Genomic DNA, 20004 nt, shown 5'->3' with positions numbered 1-20004 from the left:
AATGACATGAGCAATTCAATAACTAACTTGCAGAAAAATAAACTAATATCAAACTACGCATTCATACTTCAATCCCTCACCATTTGACTCGCTCTGGCTTTAGGAGGTAACTGAAAATGACATGACTAATCTAATATCTATCTTGCAGAAAAGTAAATGAACAAAACTGAAAGAAATAAACAGTGTTGGAATTAAGAAAAAAAATCAGCAAAAGGACAAGATAGTTTCATGTCATTAGTCATTATAAAGCTATGTGAAAATGCTCGGGCTGCCTATTAGAACCTGAAACAAAGACACTGATCAGTTAACAGCATTAGAAAGCATAAAAACTATTGACAACAATTGACATGAATACCATAAGCAGTGCAATATATACAAGTAAAAAATTATGGCATCAGTGACGTAAAGAAATAAAGCATGAAACTATACAGCAGTTAACAAAACCTTGCTGTGTACACGGGCCCTCTGCACAACCTCGGCCAATCAGCAATCAACCACGAATTGAGCTTATAATCAATGTCTTCTCATGCATTAAAATGCAGTCATAACATAAGGATAAAGTCACGGCACAGTGGGCTCGTAAATTGTCAAAATTACATTCAAAAAAGCTAACTAATATGTGTATGAGAACGCTTTATTTATAACAGATGATGACACAACTACTTTCCTAAAATCTGCGCTAATAAAAAGACACGTGAATAACCACGTCCAGAAATCTAGCATTATGGTAGCCGTGGAGATTAAATCCAAGGAGGGTGGTTGTCAGATTCGGTTCATGGAGCAGTCCACAGGTGTTAACACGTCTCCTGATATTTAGGAACGGGCACGCAATTCTTCACGTGGTGAAAAACAGAGTTCTGCCACCGTAAAACTCTTAGGTTGACCACTGCTTGACTATCTTTGACCACGGCCTTCTGTGAGGGATTCAGCTGAACCAATAGGACACGGTCCATGTCCACGTCATTTGCAACTTGCCCATGTGGCCAGATTCGCCTGTAGACACCTGTAACATAAACTTCAACAAAAAGGCTGCGGAAAGTTGAGCTGGCTGCGGAAGTGACAAGATTCCGCAGCTGAATGTGCAAAAATCTATATCAAACAGCAGTCACAAGACATAGTTAGGAAACCATTTTATATGCTCTTTTTAAACTAATATGCAATGATTTGACAGCTTAGAAGGTCCAGGTAAATGGAAAATGGCTAAAAAGGTGTATAGGGAAGATGAAAGTTTGGGACTCAACATACCCCCACTGTGAAGGTGTTGCATGTCCTCATGCAACTAATTTACAAAATATTTCAATCTTTTCTACACCTAATTGTTGTTGCCATCTTGGAAACAATATTATAATACAAAAACTCTAGAATGAAAATCAATTCTATTGCCTCACCCTTCTTCTTTTCTCTAAACTAATTCTTCTTATTATGAGTCATGGCGAGTATTGTGTTTTCTCTAACTAATCCTTCTCATTTTGAATCATGGCGAGTATTGTATTGTATTGAGGATTATTTACAATATCTTATAAATATTTCCCACTTAGTGTACTTGTAATCTTAATAATTCAAAAAGCATAATTTTTATAATGAATCAAAAAGCATAAATTTTACAATAAAAGATGATGGAAGATAGCATTGCTAATCCATATCTAATAATTAACAATAACTTAAAAATAAATAAATAAATTTCCTCTAATTAACCACTTATGTACTATGGAATCAAATTAATCCATATAACATAAAAAGTAATAGAATATTGCAACGTTACTCGAAAGTCACAGCAGCAGCTTAAGGTTCGTGGCCCTCTTTCGCCAACGATTATGGCGGCTATAGTTTGGAAATTATGGTTGGTTTGATCTGTTCTAGCCGAGGTTTCACCTTCAAACATCGCGGCTATAGTTCAGAAATTATGGCTGGTTCGATCTGTTGTAGCTGTGGTTTCACCTTGAAACATCTATGTGCTGCTATGTTCTTGATAAGAGAGTGATTTCTCTCTTTCCAGCAACTGATAGCTTATTCTTGAGCAGCATCTAACAGTTCACAGCGGGGTTGGCACTCCAAACATTAACCCTAGAATAACGGGTGTTCTTAGCCGTCAGCGGATAAATAACTACCTGTTACTAAATTTTATGAAAGATATGTGTAGCTTTCAAATATCTACCCATCACAATCTGAGGAAAGACCTGTGTATCGTTGAAATAGCTACCTATCGTAATCGGGGAAGCTACTTAAAATACTAGAAATTACCAACTAACACAATAACTCGCAGATTTGTCTTGGCTAAAAACCTGACAATGTAACCTCCATAGTCTGCCATTAATGACAACACAAACACGAGTGTAGGAGGGTAGGAGTGGTCTCAGAAGAAAATAACCATACAAAATTTTTTCGTCCACTTCCTGAGTTAATGCCATGGCCAGAGTTAGATGACTTAGTTGAAGGCGAGCTGCTGCATGAAAATTCATAGTGATCATTGAAATTTATGTTCGTGATTTTATCTCCCCCAAAGTACTTGACGTGAAGATCGACGACAATTTGTTGCAATTTCTTCGGTGCAATTCTTCATTTGAGTATCACCACTATCCATAAATGCCTCACTGTAAGCCGTTTAAGATATGAAGGGATACTCATTTCTGAAGTACCACCAAACACTGAAACTCTGCAGAGTTATATCATTCCGCCTTAATGCTCCCTATGTGGTTGGCAGCATATAAATATGGTTAGTTTCGGGACAATGGACGTGGAAACCGTGGGATATCATTGTAACAATAAGCCAAGAGGGAAGCTAGATGACTGGTCATGATGCAAATTAAGTGAAAATTTAAATTTATTGGTAATTAACTTAGTTATGGTTAACTATGGTCAACCATGCTTATTTTAGGGTTTATAATATTTATCTTAGGGTTAATATACCTTGGGTTTATAATATTAATCCATTGGGTTTAATATTATTCACTTGGGTTCATAATCCATTGGGTTTTTAGTATTGATCCTTTGAGTTGATAATATCAATAATTTTGGGTTATTTAATCTAAGTGTTCAACCGTGGTCGAGCGTTACCCAACATCACATTGTGACAAAGAGAGTTTCAATATGAAAATCAACCATGGTCAACTATGTTTATTTAAAGGTTTATAGTATTTATCTTAGGGTTTATTTACCTTGGATTTAATATTATTCCCTTGCGTTTATAATCTCTTGGGTTTTTAGTATGAAACCCTTAGGTTTATTATTCCCTAATATCACTCATGGTCAACCATGGTCAACCATTGTCAACCATGTTTATAAAATCATTCATGGCCAACCAAGGCCAATCTTAGTCAACCATGGTCCAATGTCGCATTGTGAGAAAGATTGTCTCAATATGAAAATCAACCATGGTCAACCATGGTCCAATGTCGCATTGTGAGAAAGATTGTCTCGATATGAAAATCAATCATGGTCAACCATGGTCAAACTTGGGTTTAATATTATTCCCTTGGGTCCATAATCCATTGGGATTTTAGTATTAATCCCTCGATTTATTATTCCCTTGGGTTTATAAATCAATCCATTGGGTTTATTAATGTGAAGGTTCATGTTCTTAATGTTTAATATTATTCCCTTGGGTTTATAATCTCTTGGGTTTTTAGTATTAGTCCCTTGTGTTTAATACTCTGTTAGGTTTATTCTTATATATCTTTTTCTACTTGGAGAGGACTTTCCACAGTGTCTTGACCTCTCTTCCCTTTACTATGTGTCATTTATAGAATATTCCAAGATTTTTTGGACTTAGTTGTTGTTACCATCTTAAAAACAATGTTGAAAATGATAACAATGTTATATTTTAAAGAAACAATATTAATGCATCATCTTCTTATTTATTCAAATTATTCTTCTTATTTTAAATTATAATCTCATATATTACATGATTTGAGAATTCTTCAAAACTATAAAACACCATAAATATTCTATACATAATATACTTATTTTTTAATAACATTAAAAAATTAGTGAAAAATATATATATAATCCACAAAAAATATAGCTATAACTACATGAATATACTGCTACAAACCATAACAATATCTCCCATACTGATTTTTCTTTAGCTTTTCAATCATCCCTTACTGATTTATCTTAAGCTTTTCAATCATCCCTTTTCTTTCTTTTAAATGTAATAATTAACCTTAACTTTAAAAGTATTCACACAATTTTTCCTCTAAGTACTCATGTACTATGGAATCGAATTAATCGAAACCATTCTATGTACCATGGAACCAAGTAATAAAATATTCCAACGTTACTTCAAATTTAGGAAAGAGCTAACCAGTCATATATTGGGTATTTAATGTCGAAATAGTGGCACGCAACTTAGCCCGATAACACGGAGCGGGCAAATATTATTTAATGCCGAAATTGCTCGCTCTCGTGTTATCGCGTTAACTTGCGTGCTCTTATTTCGACATTAAATACCCAATATATGGCTGGTTAGCTCTTTCCCCAAATTTAAGCCAGCTGTTTAAGACTTGTGACCCTCTTTAATCAGCGACTAGGGCGGGTTGGTTCGATCTGTTGCGGGGGCGGTTTCACCTTGATACATCGATCTGCCGCTCTGTTGTTGATATGGCAACGATTTCTTTCTTTCCAGCTAACGATAGCTTTTTCTTGAGCATCGGCTAACGGTTAAGCGGATGAGTAGTAAACAAATAATGTTAGCGGGAAAAAACCTTTTATGTCATCAATGGTTTTGTTATTTTGTTATTTTTAATGCGCATTAAGTCACTTTAGAATGTTGGTTGTTTTTTTGTTTTTTTGGTATAATAGTATTATTAATATAATTATATTAAAAATATTAATGTAATTATATAGTTGAAGATTTTATAAATATAATTTATAAAATTATTGTAATATGAAAAATATTTTATTCGTGTACATATTTATTTGATTAATTATGTATTATGGGTTAATTTTAATTTAAGATAAAAAAATTTACACATTTATTAAAATTTTAAGTTGGATGGGTATGAAATGTAGAATTTGAACATCTTAACAATTTTAGGATAATTTATCTATATATTTAAAAAATATATGTATTCCACCTAGAAACACTAGGTAACAGGGCGGCAGAGACATGCCACCACTTGTCAGATTGCGACGGGTAATTATTTAAACGGATCTTTCATTTGGAAACAAATAGAAACTTACAACACCGTTCAAATGCTTAAAACTTTGTTATCAAACTTTCCGTTAATTGCAACTAACCAAGAGTGTAAAGGATCAAAGTAGCGGAGCCTTTAAGACGAGGGCCCATCATGGCGTAATGAGATAACAGCCTTCGGAAGTACAGAAAAGTTCGAACATTGTTAAATTATAATTAGAGCAGGAACTGCTATGTAGTATATAAACTGTAAGATTTTATTTGGTTTATAATTTGATAGATGGTATACTATGCATAGCAATATTGAATGTTTGAGTAGGTAATTTATTATGCTTAGAATAAATAATTATACGTGTATTGTTAAAGTATTTCGTGATGTGAATGTTATTTGTTTTAAATTTTGTATTTAAAAATTTAGACATGTTAAGTTTTGGTGTGGTCCACACTAGATCAAGAGAATTTTGACAATTTAGATACCTCTACTTCAAAATTTCTGAAATCAAGAATTAAATCCACGCTCAAAACTCACATCACAAAACAAACTAAAATAGGTTGAGGAGATAGACCAAGAACTATGGCATTGAATGCTGAGTGGCAGCATGGATATTACTAAACCCAATTCCTTAGGACCAAGGGTATGTGAAACTTTGTTAAGTCACCGAATGTTTTGGCACTTTGGATGGGCAAGAGGAGTCTTGCGAATTGTCAAAGACCTTCGGGCTATGGGCATGTGGACGCTTGAAAATTTCCCAAGACCTTACGCGCTAAAGAATGTTGAAACTTTCTTAAAGCTGTGAAGCCTTCAGGTCGAAATTCAAGTCAGAACATTCAAAGCCACTGATGAAACCCCGGTGAATGATTACCACAGTGTAGAGGCACATGAGAAAGTATTTGAAAAGTTCTGCAGGTTCGGGTTCGACGAAAGTGGAAATTTCCCATGCCCCGCAGGTCTTAAAAAGTGCTTTCTTCATTGGGCCCCGACAGAGATATGAATTTCACGAATGCTCCGAAGCCTTCGCGCGAAAGGAAATGTAGTAAAGTAGGACAAAGTTTTGTTGTGAAAAGACAAAGTTGTAACAGTGGGATTGACATAAAGTATTTGGATTTTTTCACAATGTGGGGTTTGCTGGATGAGAAGACAAATACATTCTTTCGTCGTGCTGTTGACCGGCCTTAAATATGGAAACCAATTCGACTGCTTCCCCTTGAGTAGTTGGTCACCCGAGCTAGCTAGCTAGGTTTTTCTCAAGTAATTTTATCATGACGAATTTCTTTTTCAAGTGTTCTTCCCATGACATTTGATATTTATTTTTTACTGATTATTTATACTACTCCTTATGAAGTTTTGCTAATTTTTCATTATGAATATATATTTTTTTGGCTAATGTATATTTTGTGTGATTTTTAAAAATGTTTTTAATTTTAGCTGGACTATAAATAGAGCTTAACCAAGTAACACCGTAAAGTACATATTTTATATAATTTCTAAAAATCAAAATAGTGATATTATGTATAATTATTATTTATATATTTTTAATAATTTTACTAATTATGTTGAATTATTTGTGAAAAATTGAATTATTATGTTGAATTAACTATTAACATATTTTGAAGAGGAGGACAAGAAAGTTGTACATGCACTAACAAAGAAAGATGTAGTAGATGAAAGAGTTGAAATGCCAATAATCTAAGAAGAGCAAACCAAAAAGGAGAATCCATTAGCTAGGTTTGGTAATAAATGGGTAACACATCCTCAAAGTTGTTTGATTCCATTGTTGTAAACCTTACATTGTTGGAAATAATACTGAGAGCGGGGGTGAATCAGTATTATCAAGTTCTTTTAACAAATCTTCCTTATTTATACTTTGAATTATTTTTGCATATCAGTACCATAAAATAATGAGCATGAACAAGAAAAACAGATAGTCACACCAAAGAACACTAGATGTAAAGTGGAAACCCAATGTGGGTGAAAACCACCTGCTGCAATATGTCTCTATCTTCTTTCAAATTAGAAACTCCTTTTACAATGATTTTGTACTGGTGCAGTCTTTTACCAGTACGCAGGCTACAACCTACAAAGAGCTACAACTCTCTCTCATTTTCCAGTTTTTCCTAGAAGGGAGCTACAACCCCCTACTTCTTTTCTTACAAGGACCACTTTTCATAAATTTTCAAACTGGATCCATAAGCATCAGATGATCATCAAGTACATGTAAATTACATAGTCAACTGCAGTAACCAAATCAACAATAACAAAACTAACCCAGAACACCTTATCAACAGAAAAATTCAGTCAACAGAAGATCTTAAGACAGATACGCAGTTTTTCTTTCTGTGGCTTGCGTCGCTACGCACTTCACCTTCTGCTTCCCTGCGTATACCCGTAGAGAGCCTTCTGCTGCACCGCGTACCCACGCACTGCTTCTTCAATCGCGCTGCGTACTGTTACTGTAGGTACGCACCCAGAGACACTATCGCGCCGCGTACTGTTATCAAAACCACGCACTCAAAGATACTATCGCGCCGCGTATTTTTGCTGTGCGTACGCACTTGAACCTTTGTCGCGCTACGTACCCACGCAGTTCTCCTTCTTCTGCTCTGCGTATCCACGCAGTACCCCTTCTTCTGCTCTACGTACCCACGCAACTCTCATGTTTCTGCTCTGCGGACCCACGCACCTTTACCGTTAATCACCTGCGTACTTCTGATTAGGGCCGAATTGGCAGTCCACCAGTGTGGCACAGTTAGTCAGATGCCCAGATCTGATCATGCGCTCGAGAGATCACCCTTCATAGATTCGCTTTCAACTTCACTTACATATAGATCAAGCTTTTAAGACAATAACCCAATATTTCAGATCTTAAGATATTCAATTGCAAAAGATACTTAGCCAAGTGATCTCCTTTGCTTTATATAGCCAAGCTCCTCCTAAAATCATGGATCAATACCATAGATAACCGATACTAGGGGCCCAAACATGGGGCTCAATAATAATAACAATACCACGGGCCAAAACCATAGAATCAAGAGCGGCGGGCTAAATACCACGGGCCAAACATAGGAAACCCCACGTGAATGCGCTTCTCTGCCTTGAAGTAAGTGAAACTGGGGGTACGCACCTTCTAAACGGGTGACCTGCATGTCTGGGCGCGGTCCCTTCACGGTGTACTTGCGTGTACGCATCTTCTGAACTGTTTTCCTGCGTACTTCTTAATTTTCAACATTTTGAGAGCCTGATCAAAGCATTGCCACTTGAGGGTGTTGCCATCAAGTACAACATCTGTAACATAGAGCCATATCAGAATCATAATGCCAACAATCTCCCCCTTTGGACTTGATGGCAACCTCAAAATCTTCAGCTTCATTCTCCCCCTTTGACATCAAGGGCAAAGGGTTATGCTCCCCTTAAGAGCATGCTCCCCCTGAATATGAATCAGATCTGCAAAGAAGAACCATAATCCACTAGACACCATAAATGACCATGAAAGAGATAGAGACATATTGCAGCTATATTCAGACCAGCTTCCATGATCTCCTTCTGTACATCCTCCATAATGCCAACAATGCATTATATGCTCCCCCTGAACCTGTGCCGCAACCCAGCACATGTACGCATATACCCCAGATGAACCATGCGTACAACCATCAATCAGAAGAGTTTCAACAATAAGATGATGCATCAACAACCCCCAGCTTTTGCTTGAGGTATTCAAAAGTCTCCCTGGGCAATGGTTTGGTGAGAATATCAGCAACTTGTTCCTTAGAAGGAACATACTCCAACTTGACCTTTTGTTCAAGCACTTGTTCCCAGAGAAAATGATACTTGATTGGTATGTGCTTGGTTTTGAATGCATGACAGGATTCTTTGAGATGCTGATTGCACTTGTGTTATCACATAAGATGGGGATAGGTGGTGTACAAGTGATTTGAAAGTCCTGCAAAGTCTGCATCATCCAAAGGAGTTGAGTGCAGCAAGATGCAGCAACAACATATTCCGCTTCGGCTGTAGACAAGGCAATCGAACTCTGTTTCTTGCTGAACCAGGATACTAGTCTGGAACCCATAAAGAACGCATCACCACTTGTGCTTTTCCTGTCATCCACGCTTCCGGCCCAATCTGCATCTGTATAAGCATGAAGTGTGAGATCTGTATCTCTAGGATAACATAAGCCATAATTTTGAGTCCCTCGAAGATATTTGAAAATTCTTTTCACTGCCTCAAGATGAGTCTCCTTCGGATTTCCCTGAAATCTTCCAACTATTCCAACTGCATGCATGATGTCCGGTCGGGTACCTGTCAGATAAAGTAAACTTCCAATCATAGATCTGTAGGTTGGTTGATGCACTGCTGCAGATTCATCATTTGCACTGAGGCTACATCCTGTGACCATGGGTGTACATACTGGTTTTGCATCTTCCATGCCATATTTCTTCAAAATCTGTTTGAGATACTTGGTTTGAGACAAAAGGATCCCTCCTTCTTTTTGTTGGATTTGCAAACCAAGAAAATATGTCAGTTCTCCAAGCAAGGACATTTCGAATTCTTTCTGCATCACCAAGGCAAAGCTTTGACTCATAGCTTCTTCATTGCTGCCAAAGATAATGTCATCTACATACACAACAAGTATTAGCAATTTGTCATTTTCAACTTTTATATAAAGATTGCTATCTGCTGATCCTTTTGAAAAACCTTGTTGACGAAGATATTTGTCCAAACGATAGTACCAAGCCCTTGGAGCTTGTTTGAGACCATAGAGAGCCTTTTTCAATCTGCATACAAGATTTGGATAATTTCCAAGAATGAACCCATCTGGCTGCTCAATGTATACTTCTTCTTCCAAGTCTCCATTCAGAAAGGCTGATTTCACGTCCATTTGAAATACTTTGAAGTTTTGAAAGCTTGAGAGAGCAAGGAACATTCGGATGGCCTCAAGTCTTGCAACAGGAGCAAAGGTTTCTTCAAAGTCTATTCCTTCTTGCTGCGCATACCCTTTACAAACCAGTCTGGCCTTGTTTCTAATTACTTCTCCATTTTCATTCAATTTATTTTTGAAGATCCATTTTGTTCCGATAACATTCTTATCCTTTGGTCTAGGGACCAGCTCCCAAGTGTTGTTCTTTTTGATCTGCTCAAGTTCTTCATCCATTGCTTTCACCCAACATTCATCTTTGCATGCCTCTTTCACATTTTGTGGTTCAGTAGAGGAGAGTAATGCCAAATAGCTTGAAGCTTCTGCAATTGTTCTTCTTGTTTGTACACCTGCTTCTTTCTGCCCCATAATCTGAGATTCTGGATGATTCTTATGAACATATCTGGATGGAGTCTTTTCTTCTATTCTTGTCTGCTCCTTTGGTTCTTCTTGAGGTTCTTCTTCTTCATCATTCTGTCTTTGAGGGTAGCCTTCATCTTCTTCGATGTCTTCATGATGTACTTGCCTAGGAATGTATCCTTTCTCATCAACCACTACATCAATGCTGTCAACAATTCTGCCAAGTCTTTTATTGTAGCATTTGTATGCTTTGCTATGTGGAGAATAACCAAGAAGAATTCCTTCATCTGCTCTAGGTTCAAGTTTGCCAAGTTGCTCATCAGTATTCTTAATATAACATTTGCTCCCAAAGATTTTGAAGTGCTTTACCGAAGGAGTCTCACCACACCAGAGCTCATGAGGGGTTTGAGTGCTGTTCACCCGGACATTTGTTTTGTTGAGAATAACAACCGCAACATGTGCAGCTTCACCCCAAAAAGTTGCGGGAGTTCCCGATTCATCAAGCATAGCACGAGCCATTTGTTGGACTGTTCTGTTCATTCTTTCCACAACTCCATTTTGTTGAGGAGTTCTAGCTGTAGAGAATTCTCTTCTTATCCCATGTTCTTCACAGAAATTGAAAAATTCATTTGAGGTAAACTCCCCACCTCTGTCGGATCTGAGGCACTTAATTTTGTGTCCTGATTCATTTTCAACCAAGGCTTTGAAGGATTTGAATTTTTCGAATGCTTCATCTTTGTGCTTCATAAGTCCTAACCAAACAAACCTGGAGAAGTCGTCAATGAATAATATCAAGTATTCTTCTCCTCGAGGTGTCCTTTTCCTGAATGGACCACATGTATCTGTATGAACTAGCTCAAGAGGCATGCTAGCTAACCCTTCCTTCTCTGGAAAGTTAGTTCTGGTTTGCTTTCCAAACTGACATGATTTGCATATGGTGTTGTCTGGAATTTTGATATCTGGAAGAACGTGAACTGCCTGATATCTGCATGCTTTCCTTATTTGTGAAAAGCTTAGATGCCCCAACCTCCGATCCCATAACCAGTGTTCATCATCCTTGCTCAGATAGCATTGTTGTTGTCCTTCTTCAAATATGTATAGATTATTTGGAGTTCTTTTACCTTTGATAATTGTTTTACCTGTATCAAGATCACGAAAAAGACATACATTTGATCTGAATATCACCTCGGTTCTTTGATCACACATCTGGCTGACACTTAGAAGATTATGTTTCAATCCATCAACATACAAAACATTTCCAGCTTTGACCTTTTCTTTTAACTGAGCAGTGCCTTTCATTTTATAGTTGCAGGAGTATCATTTCCAAAAGAAACTTTCTTTCCTTTTTCTAGAGAAGAATATGATTCAAGTTTTTCTTTATCACCTGTCATATGCTTCGAACATCCACTGTCAATGTACCATAGATTTTCCTGTCCCTCTGCATAAAATGCTATCCCACATCTTTCTGGTTGTGGTTCCTTTATTCTCCATGTTTTGGTGCTTGAGGCTTGTTCCTTTGTCTGTTGAAACCTGCTCCTGCATTCAGAATCTTCATGACCAAAGTTATTTCAAATAGAACATTCAACTTCATTTTCAAGAACCGAAAAGTTGTTATAGGTCCTTTTTGTAATCCCGGTCATACTTCTTTGTTTTGAGCTTCTCTAGTCATGATCGTTTTATATGCAACACATTGAGTTGCTTTGTGACCAAAGTTATGGCAAGAAAAGCATTGTCCATTGAAGAAACTTCTGCGGTTATCAAATCTACCGGCCAAATGATTGTAATTTCTATTGTCATTCATTCTTGAACCAAATTGAGAAGATTTTACCTGTGGCTGGTTGTAGCTTTTTTTCACCCTTAAAACGGATTGCCCCTGATAGTCTCTGTTTGCAATTCGTCCCTGCTTTACCTGATGGTCTCCATTGTGCTTTTGCTCATTTCTTCTTGTTGCATCAAGATAGCTTTTTGAGGTGGATGCTTGAGAAGTTTCTCCATTATAGCCCAGACCTGTCTTGTTTAGTGGAGAACGCTGTACATTGATAATCTCATCCAAAGTTTCAAATCCTTTGACAAACTTAAGATTAATAGCTTTTGTTTTCTCAATCTCTTTTCTAAGACCAACAATTTCACCTTCTAATTTTTCAAGATGTTTTTCCTTTTCATCAATTTGAAATTGTAGAGTATCAATGATTATATTCTTTTCTTCTATACATCTCTTGAGTCTAGTAATTTCTTCACAAAGGCTATCCACATCTATAGCATCCATATAATCATCATCTTCAAATGCCATTACCTCGTTCATCTTCATCACTATTTGATAGACCATCACAATCTTCATGAGTGTAGTAGCTTTTCTTATTTGCACTCTGTTTCTTGTTCCATCTAGCAGGTTCCTTTCCTTTATCCTTATAAGGACATTTTGCAGCATAATGACCTACACTTCCACAAGCAAAGCATTTAAAAGGTAACTTACCTCTGAACCTTCCAGAACCCCTTTGAAGATTTCTGACAAAATTTGATTCTTCTTCTTCTTCTTCTGGCACGTGACTTGCTTCATAATAATCTCCTTTGCCTGAAGCCTTGAAAGCAACTTCTCTTCTGTCTGAAGGACCTCCCTTTCTCATTTCATAAGCAGTTAGAATTCCGTGAAGCTGAGACATAGTAAGAATTTGTAGATTTTCCTTTTCTTCTATAGCAGACACTTTAGATTCAAACTTGGGGGACAATGATCTTAGAACTTTTTCAACCACAATAGCCTCTTTTATTTCTTCACCCAAATTTTTCATGCAATTAACAATCTCATCTACCCGAAGAAAATAGTTAGCCACACTTTCGTCATTATACATCCTGAGATTCTCATACTGAATCCTGAGAGTTTGAAGTTTAGCACGCTTTACCTGTTCATCTCCTTCGTAGCTCAAGACAATCTTGTCCCATATTTCTTTTGCGGATTTATATTGCATAACCTTTACAAATTCTGTTTGAGATAAGCATCCCAGCAAAGTATTGACTCCTTTAGCATTTGTTTCATATTTCTTCTTTTCGGCCGCATCTGTAGGAGTAGCTGAAGGAAAAGTGTAGCCTGTATCTATGATATCCCAAACTTCTGTACCAAGAGATTGAAGATAGGCAGTAACTCTTACCTTCCAATAATTGAAGTTTGTCCCATAAAAAATTGGTGGCCTGATTGATGCTTCCCTCTCGTAGTTGCTCATGATGAATGATCTTCCTTCAAGCGATCAAGCTTCTCCGAAGGACCTGCTCTGATACCAATTGTTGGAAATAATACTGAGAGGGGGGTTGAATCAGTATTATCAAGTTCTTTTAACAAATCTTCCTTATTTATACTTTGAATTATTTTTGCATATCAGTACCATAAAATAATGAGCATGAACAAGAAAAACAGATAGTCACACCAAAGAACACCAGATGTAAGGTGGAAACCCAATGTGGGTGAAAACCACCTGCTGCAATATGTCTCTATCTTCTTTCAAATTAGAAACTCCTTTTACAATGATTTTGTACTGGTGCAGTCCTTTACCAGTACGCAGGCTACAACCTGCAGAGAGCTACAACTCTCTCTCGTTTTCCAGTCTTTCCTGGAAGGGAGCTACAACCCCCTACTTCTTTTCTTACAAGGACCACTTTTCATAAATTTTCAAACTGGATCCATAAGAATCAGATGATCATCAAGTACATGTAAATTACACAGTCAACTGCAGTAACCAGATCAACAATAACAGAACTAACCCAGAACACCTTATCAACAGAAAAATTCAGTCAACAGAAGATCTTAAGACAGATACGCAGTTTTTCTTTCTGTGGCCTGCGTCGCTACGCACTTCACCTTCTGCTTCCCTGCGTATACCCGTAGAGAGCCTTCTGCTGCACCGCGTACCCACGCACTGCTTCTTCAATCGCGCTGCGTACTGTTACTGTAGGTACGCACCCAAAGACACTATCGCACCGCGTACTGTTATCAAAACCACGCACTCAAAGATAATATCACGCCGCGTATTTTTGTTGTGCGTACGCACCTGAACCTTTGTCGCGCTGCGTACCCACGCAGTTCTCCTTCTTCTGCTCTGCGTACCCACGCAGTACCCCTTCTTCTGCTCTGCGTACCCATGCAGCTCTCCTGTTTCTGCTCTGCGTACCCACGCACCTGTACCGTTAATCACCTGCGTACTTCTAATTAGGGCCGAATTGGCAGTCCACCAGTGTGGCACAGTTAGTCAGATGCCCAGATCTGATCATGCGCTCGAGAGATCACCCTTCACAAATTCACTTTCAACTTCACTTACATATAGATCAAGCTTTTAAGACAATAACCCAATATTTCAGATCTTAAGATATTCAATTGCAAAAGATACTTAGCCAAGTGATCTCCTTTTCTTTATATAGGCAAGCTCCTCCTAAAATCATGGATCAATACCATAGATAACCGATACTAGGGGCCCAAACATGGGGCTCAATAATAATAACAATACCACGGGCCAAAACCATAGAATCAAGAGCGGCGGGCTAAATACCATGGGCCAAACATAGGAAACCCCACGTGAATGCGCTTCTCTGCCTTGAAGTAAGTGAAACTGGGGGTACGCACCTTCTAAATGGGTGACCTGCGTGTCTGGGCGCGGTCCCTTCACGGTGTACCTGCATGTACGCATCTTCTGAACTGTTTTCCTGCGTACTTCTTAATTTTCAACATTTTGAGAGCCTGATCAGAGCATTGCCACTTGAGGGTGTTGCCATCAAGTACAACATCTGTAACATAGAGCCATATCAGAATCATAATGCCAACATACATGTGATGTATAGAACCCCTGGAAGGGAAAAATGTACAAGTGATGACGTGTTATAACATCAATTATGTGAACAGAGTGTTTTTATGATTTTGTGAGTGTACAAATCAAAGAGAGAATTCAAACGATATATGTATACTTTTGGTGGTACAAAAATTTCTTTTGTGGGGATGTTTGATCCATGAGGATCTTTAAAACAAAGAAAAATTGATGGTCCTGAATTTTGATTTAAGTGTACTCATGTCAAATTGCTCATCTATAGCTTTCTATTGCCACTTGAATAGATTGAAATAGAAGTTATATGAACAAGTTTTGGCTTGTTGGAGTATTGGCTAAATAAGCAGAAAATATGAAGGTGGGACACATGGCATACCAAGAGATTACATGTGGCAATATGGATATAACAAATGGAAATACAAATAATGAGAGATGGCATTATGGTCACGACGCATGGTAGTGCGATGCTGAGATGGTATGTTGACTAGAATGTATGTATGTTCATGTGGCATGTTTATTGGATTGTACAAATGATAACATGGTATGTTAAGTGAACCAATAAGAGTATGAAACATTGCAAGGCATGATGACATGACTAATAAGTTGCAATAGCAGAAAGTGACATATGACATTATTGACAAGGCATGAGAAAGTCATGGCACTAATGTGGTGGTGATTTGGCACTAGTTTGCTCCTAACATTTCTAGAAACGTGGACTGTAATTAGGCTAGTTAAGTGGGTTGATCATGAGTTACCACATGGTAGTCTAGAAATCATTATGGGGGTGGAATCATGTGTTTGGAAAAAAATCTGTCGGGTGGATTGAAACACCAATCTCTTCGCAACAAATCAGGGAGTTGACTCATAACCTCCACCCAAGAATAGAATTGTTATATCCAGCCCACTAGCAGCTTTACATTGTATGATGGGTTGGGTAATATATTTTTAAAATGTAAATATTCCATATCGTGGAAAATAACCATGGTTCACAGGTTTGACCCTAAACAAAGTAACCTATCAAACAAGAAATATAATCTCAACATGAGAACTGTAACCAAAAAACCCCCAAAAAACATAAATAACAACTTGAAATGAAAAGTGTGTATGTTGGAACAACTCTGTTTTTTTTTCCTTGGTAAATTTTGTACATTTTTTAAAAATGGCAGTGAAAACTAATTTCTTTGTGTAAAAAACACCTTGAAAATGAAAAGTGTTGATGCTAGAATACTATATATTTTTTCTTTCGGGTAAATTTTCAACACTTTTTAGCAATCATGTTGAAGATGATATATCATGACTCCGAAAAAACTTAAAATTCCAATGATCTTTAGGCATGGCGTTGAAGATAAAATATCATCTCTTTGAAAAGCCTTAAAATTTCAACAATTTTTAGGCATGGTGTTAAAAATAAAATACCTATAAATATTTTCAACCATATCATTAAAGATAAAATTTCATGGCTCAGAAAAACCTTAAAATTTTGACAATTTTTCAACTATGGAATTAAAACCAAATATCATGACTATAAAAGAGCTTAAATTTTCAACATATTTCAACCATGGCATTATGGAAAAATTATATGACTAATTTTCTTTTAAATGAACATCTAAATGAAAGAGCCATTATTACAAGAGTAATTTTTTTAAACGCTAAAAGTATAACTATTTTAAAATCTTAGCTTAAAACTACTTGATAAATTACAACAAAAAATAAAAATCAACCATCAAATTGACCCGCAGTATAATCAAACTCGACCCATTGCAATGAAAACTTAAAAATCCACCATGAAATTGAAACATTGTGGGGGAGGACTTGATCCATTATAACGACAATTTTAAAATCACCTATCAAATCGACACATAATGGGGTCAGGTTGCTAGTCGAAGATCGACACAGGCCGTTCAAAATATATAATAATAATAATAATAATAATAATAATAATAATAATAAATTAAAAGTACAAAACAAAACAAAACAAAAATTAAACAAAAGAAACACAAACAAATTAAAAAAAAAATAAATGAAAAAATATACTAAAACATAAAAAGAAATAATTAAAAAAAAATTAAGAAAAATAAAAAAATAAAAAGAATTTTTTTTCCAAAAAACTACAATTTAAGAAAAAAATTAACATAAAAAAATCAATAAAACCAAATTCAATAATTAAAAGATTAAAAAAACATTTAAAGAAAATAAAAAAATATTAAAATTAAAAATAAAAAAAATAATAAATCAATAAAATAAGATTGAAATAAATAATAACAATAATAATTATTTAAAAGAATAATAAAAATGATTTAAAATGAAAACACATTAGAAAACAATTTAGAAAGAAAAAACAAAAAATAAATAAAATAAATAAATAAAATTATATGGCTCCCAAAGGGCTATATCTATATTTTTATTCAATTTTAATATTTTTTTAAAATATTTTTATTTAATTTTAATATATTTTTAATATTTTTAAGATTTTATTTAATTTTTAATTTTTTAATTTTTTATGATTTTTAACTTTCACTCTTTTATGTTTTTTTAATTGTGTTTTTAATTTTAATTTTATTTTTATTTTTAAAGATATATGTATTTTTAAATGGTATGTTTTAATTTATTTATTTTTTAATGTTTTTTTGGTTATTTTTACTTAACATTTTATCGGAAATATTTTTTTGAAAAAATAATTAAAATGTCATCATTTTTTTATATATAAAATTAATAAAATTTTCATAAAAATTATTAGTTTTCTATATTTGTTTTCATTTTTTTGTTAAAATATATTATATGTTATATTATGTCAAAATCTTATGTTTCTTCCTACTATATCAAAACCTTCTGTTTATTATGTCAAAATAATAGCTTCATCAACTACAACACTTCATTGATGGGTGTTTTTCTTCTTTTCACTATATATATAATTTGCAAAATATTTCAAGCTTTTCTAAACCTAATTGTAGCTTCATCAACTTAACACTCTATTGATGGGTGTTTCTCTTCCTTTCACTATATATAATTTACAAAATATTTCAAGCTTTTCTAGACCATCTTAGAAACAATGTTGTAATACAAACACTCTTAAATGAAAATCAATGTTATTGCATCATCTTGTTTTCTCTATGCTCATTCTTCTTGTTTTCTCTAAACTAATCCTTGTGATTTTGAGTCATGGCCTCATAGAGTATTGTATTGTACTTGAAGATTATTTACAATATCTTATAAATCTTCTGCATTTAATGTACTTGTCATCTTAATAATTCAAAAAGATAATTTTTACAATAAAAGATGAACCATGCTCATCCATATATAATAATTAACCACAACTTCAAAAATATTAAAAACGAATTTCCCTCTAATTAACCACAACTTCAAAAATATTAGAAACGAATTTCCCTCTAATTAACCACTTAACTACTTATGTACTATGGAATCAAATTAATCCAAACCAGTCATGTACCATGGAAGCAAATTAATCCAAATAACATAAAGAGTAATAGAATATTGCAACGTTACTTCAAGGTCACTGCAGCCGCTTAACCCTGGCGCCCTCTTTAACCAACGATCATGGCGGCTATAGTTTGATGATGGTGGGTTCGATCTGTTGCGACCGCCGTTTCATCTTGAAACATCTATTTGCCGCTCTGTTCTTTACACGACATCGATTTCTCTCTTTCCAGTAACCAATAGCTTATACTGTGGGAGTGGCACTCCGAACCTTAACCCTAGAACAGCGGTGGTTTTCTGCAGTCAGCGGATAACTAACTACCTGTTCCTAAATTTAAACTCTACTTAAAATACTAGAAATTACCAACTAACAAAATAACTGGCGGATTTGTCTCCGCTGAAAACCTGGCAATGTAACCTCCATAGTCTGCCATTAATGACAACACAAACATACATCAATAATTAGCAGCTACGATTGATTTCAACTAACTGGATCCTCTGACCAACATTTCTTCGTAATTTTCGTAAGAATCTTGACGCTGCAGACGCATCTGCTTGTAAAATGTGGCTATAAATTCTTCCGCCTGCCTATCAATTTCTGAGCTCAAACAACCGTTGGAACATGTAGTTGTTGAAAGAGAATTGAAGGGATCAGAAGACGATTCATTAGAATCAGAATTAACCGAAAATTCGGGATCTGTATAGCTGGAACATTGATCATCATCTTCATGGCAAACAACGAAATGGGTAATGTCATTATTACCCGATTCAGAATCCAACTCATCTTTTACATTGACGCAAGTGCAGGAGGGCAGGAGTGCTCTAAGAAGAAAATGACCATACAAATCATTTCGTCCACTTCCTGAGTTAACGCCATGGCCGGAGTTGGACGACTTAAATGAAGGCGGGCTGCTGCATGAAAATTCATGGTGATCATTGAAATTAGCTCCGATGGAATTTATGTTCGTGATTTTGTCTCCTCCAAAGTACTTCACGTGAAGATCGACGGCAATTTGCTGTAATTTCTTCACTGCAATTCTTCGTTTGAGCATCACCACTGTCCATAAACGCCTCACTGTAAGGCGTTTACGATATGAAGGGATACTCATTTCTGAAGTACCACCAAAAAATGGAACTCTCCAGAGTTATATCATTCCACCTTAATGTTGGCAGCATATAAATATAGCTAGTTTCAGGACAGCGCGTGGAAACCGTTTCAGGACAGCCACTTGGGAAGCTGCTTGACTGGTCATGAGGCAAGCCACTTGGGAAGCTTCTTGACTGGTCATGAGGCAAACCGAGTGAAAGTCTTAATTTATCGTAAATTAAGTTACCGAGAAGGAGCAGCTTTCTCCTTGAT

At 35.9% G+C, this 20004-nt stretch overlaps 1 protein-coding gene across 1 annotated transcript; it reads right to left on the bottom strand.

Annotated features, from left to right (window-relative positions):
• Window positions 1–19129: 19129 nt before the first annotated feature.
• On the bottom strand, window positions 19130–19753 carry LOC149198063 (uncharacterized). The gene has a single exon (XM_089408909.1). It carries the CDS (start codon window positions 19751–19753, stop codon window positions 19130–19132), a length of 624 nt encoding a protein of 207 aa, XP_089265035.1.
• Between the last annotated feature and the right edge of the window lie 251 nt (window positions 19754–20004).

This window comes from Pinus tabuliformis, chromosome 2_2 (genome assembly GCF_031772625.1).
Source record: "Pinus tabuliformis cultivar Carrire ecotype Pingquan chromosome 2_2, CPIR1, whole genome shotgun sequence".
NCBI lineage: Eukaryota > Viridiplantae > Streptophyta > Pinopsida > Pinales > Pinaceae > Pinus > Pinus tabuliformis.
This window is presented reverse-complemented; position numbering and strand designations above follow the sequence as displayed.

Coding starts and splice junctions, on each gene's coding strand:
- LOC149198063 (XM_089408909.1), bottom strand. CDS start 19,753: ATGAGTATCCCTTCATATCGTAAACGCCTTACAGTGAGGCGTTTATGG.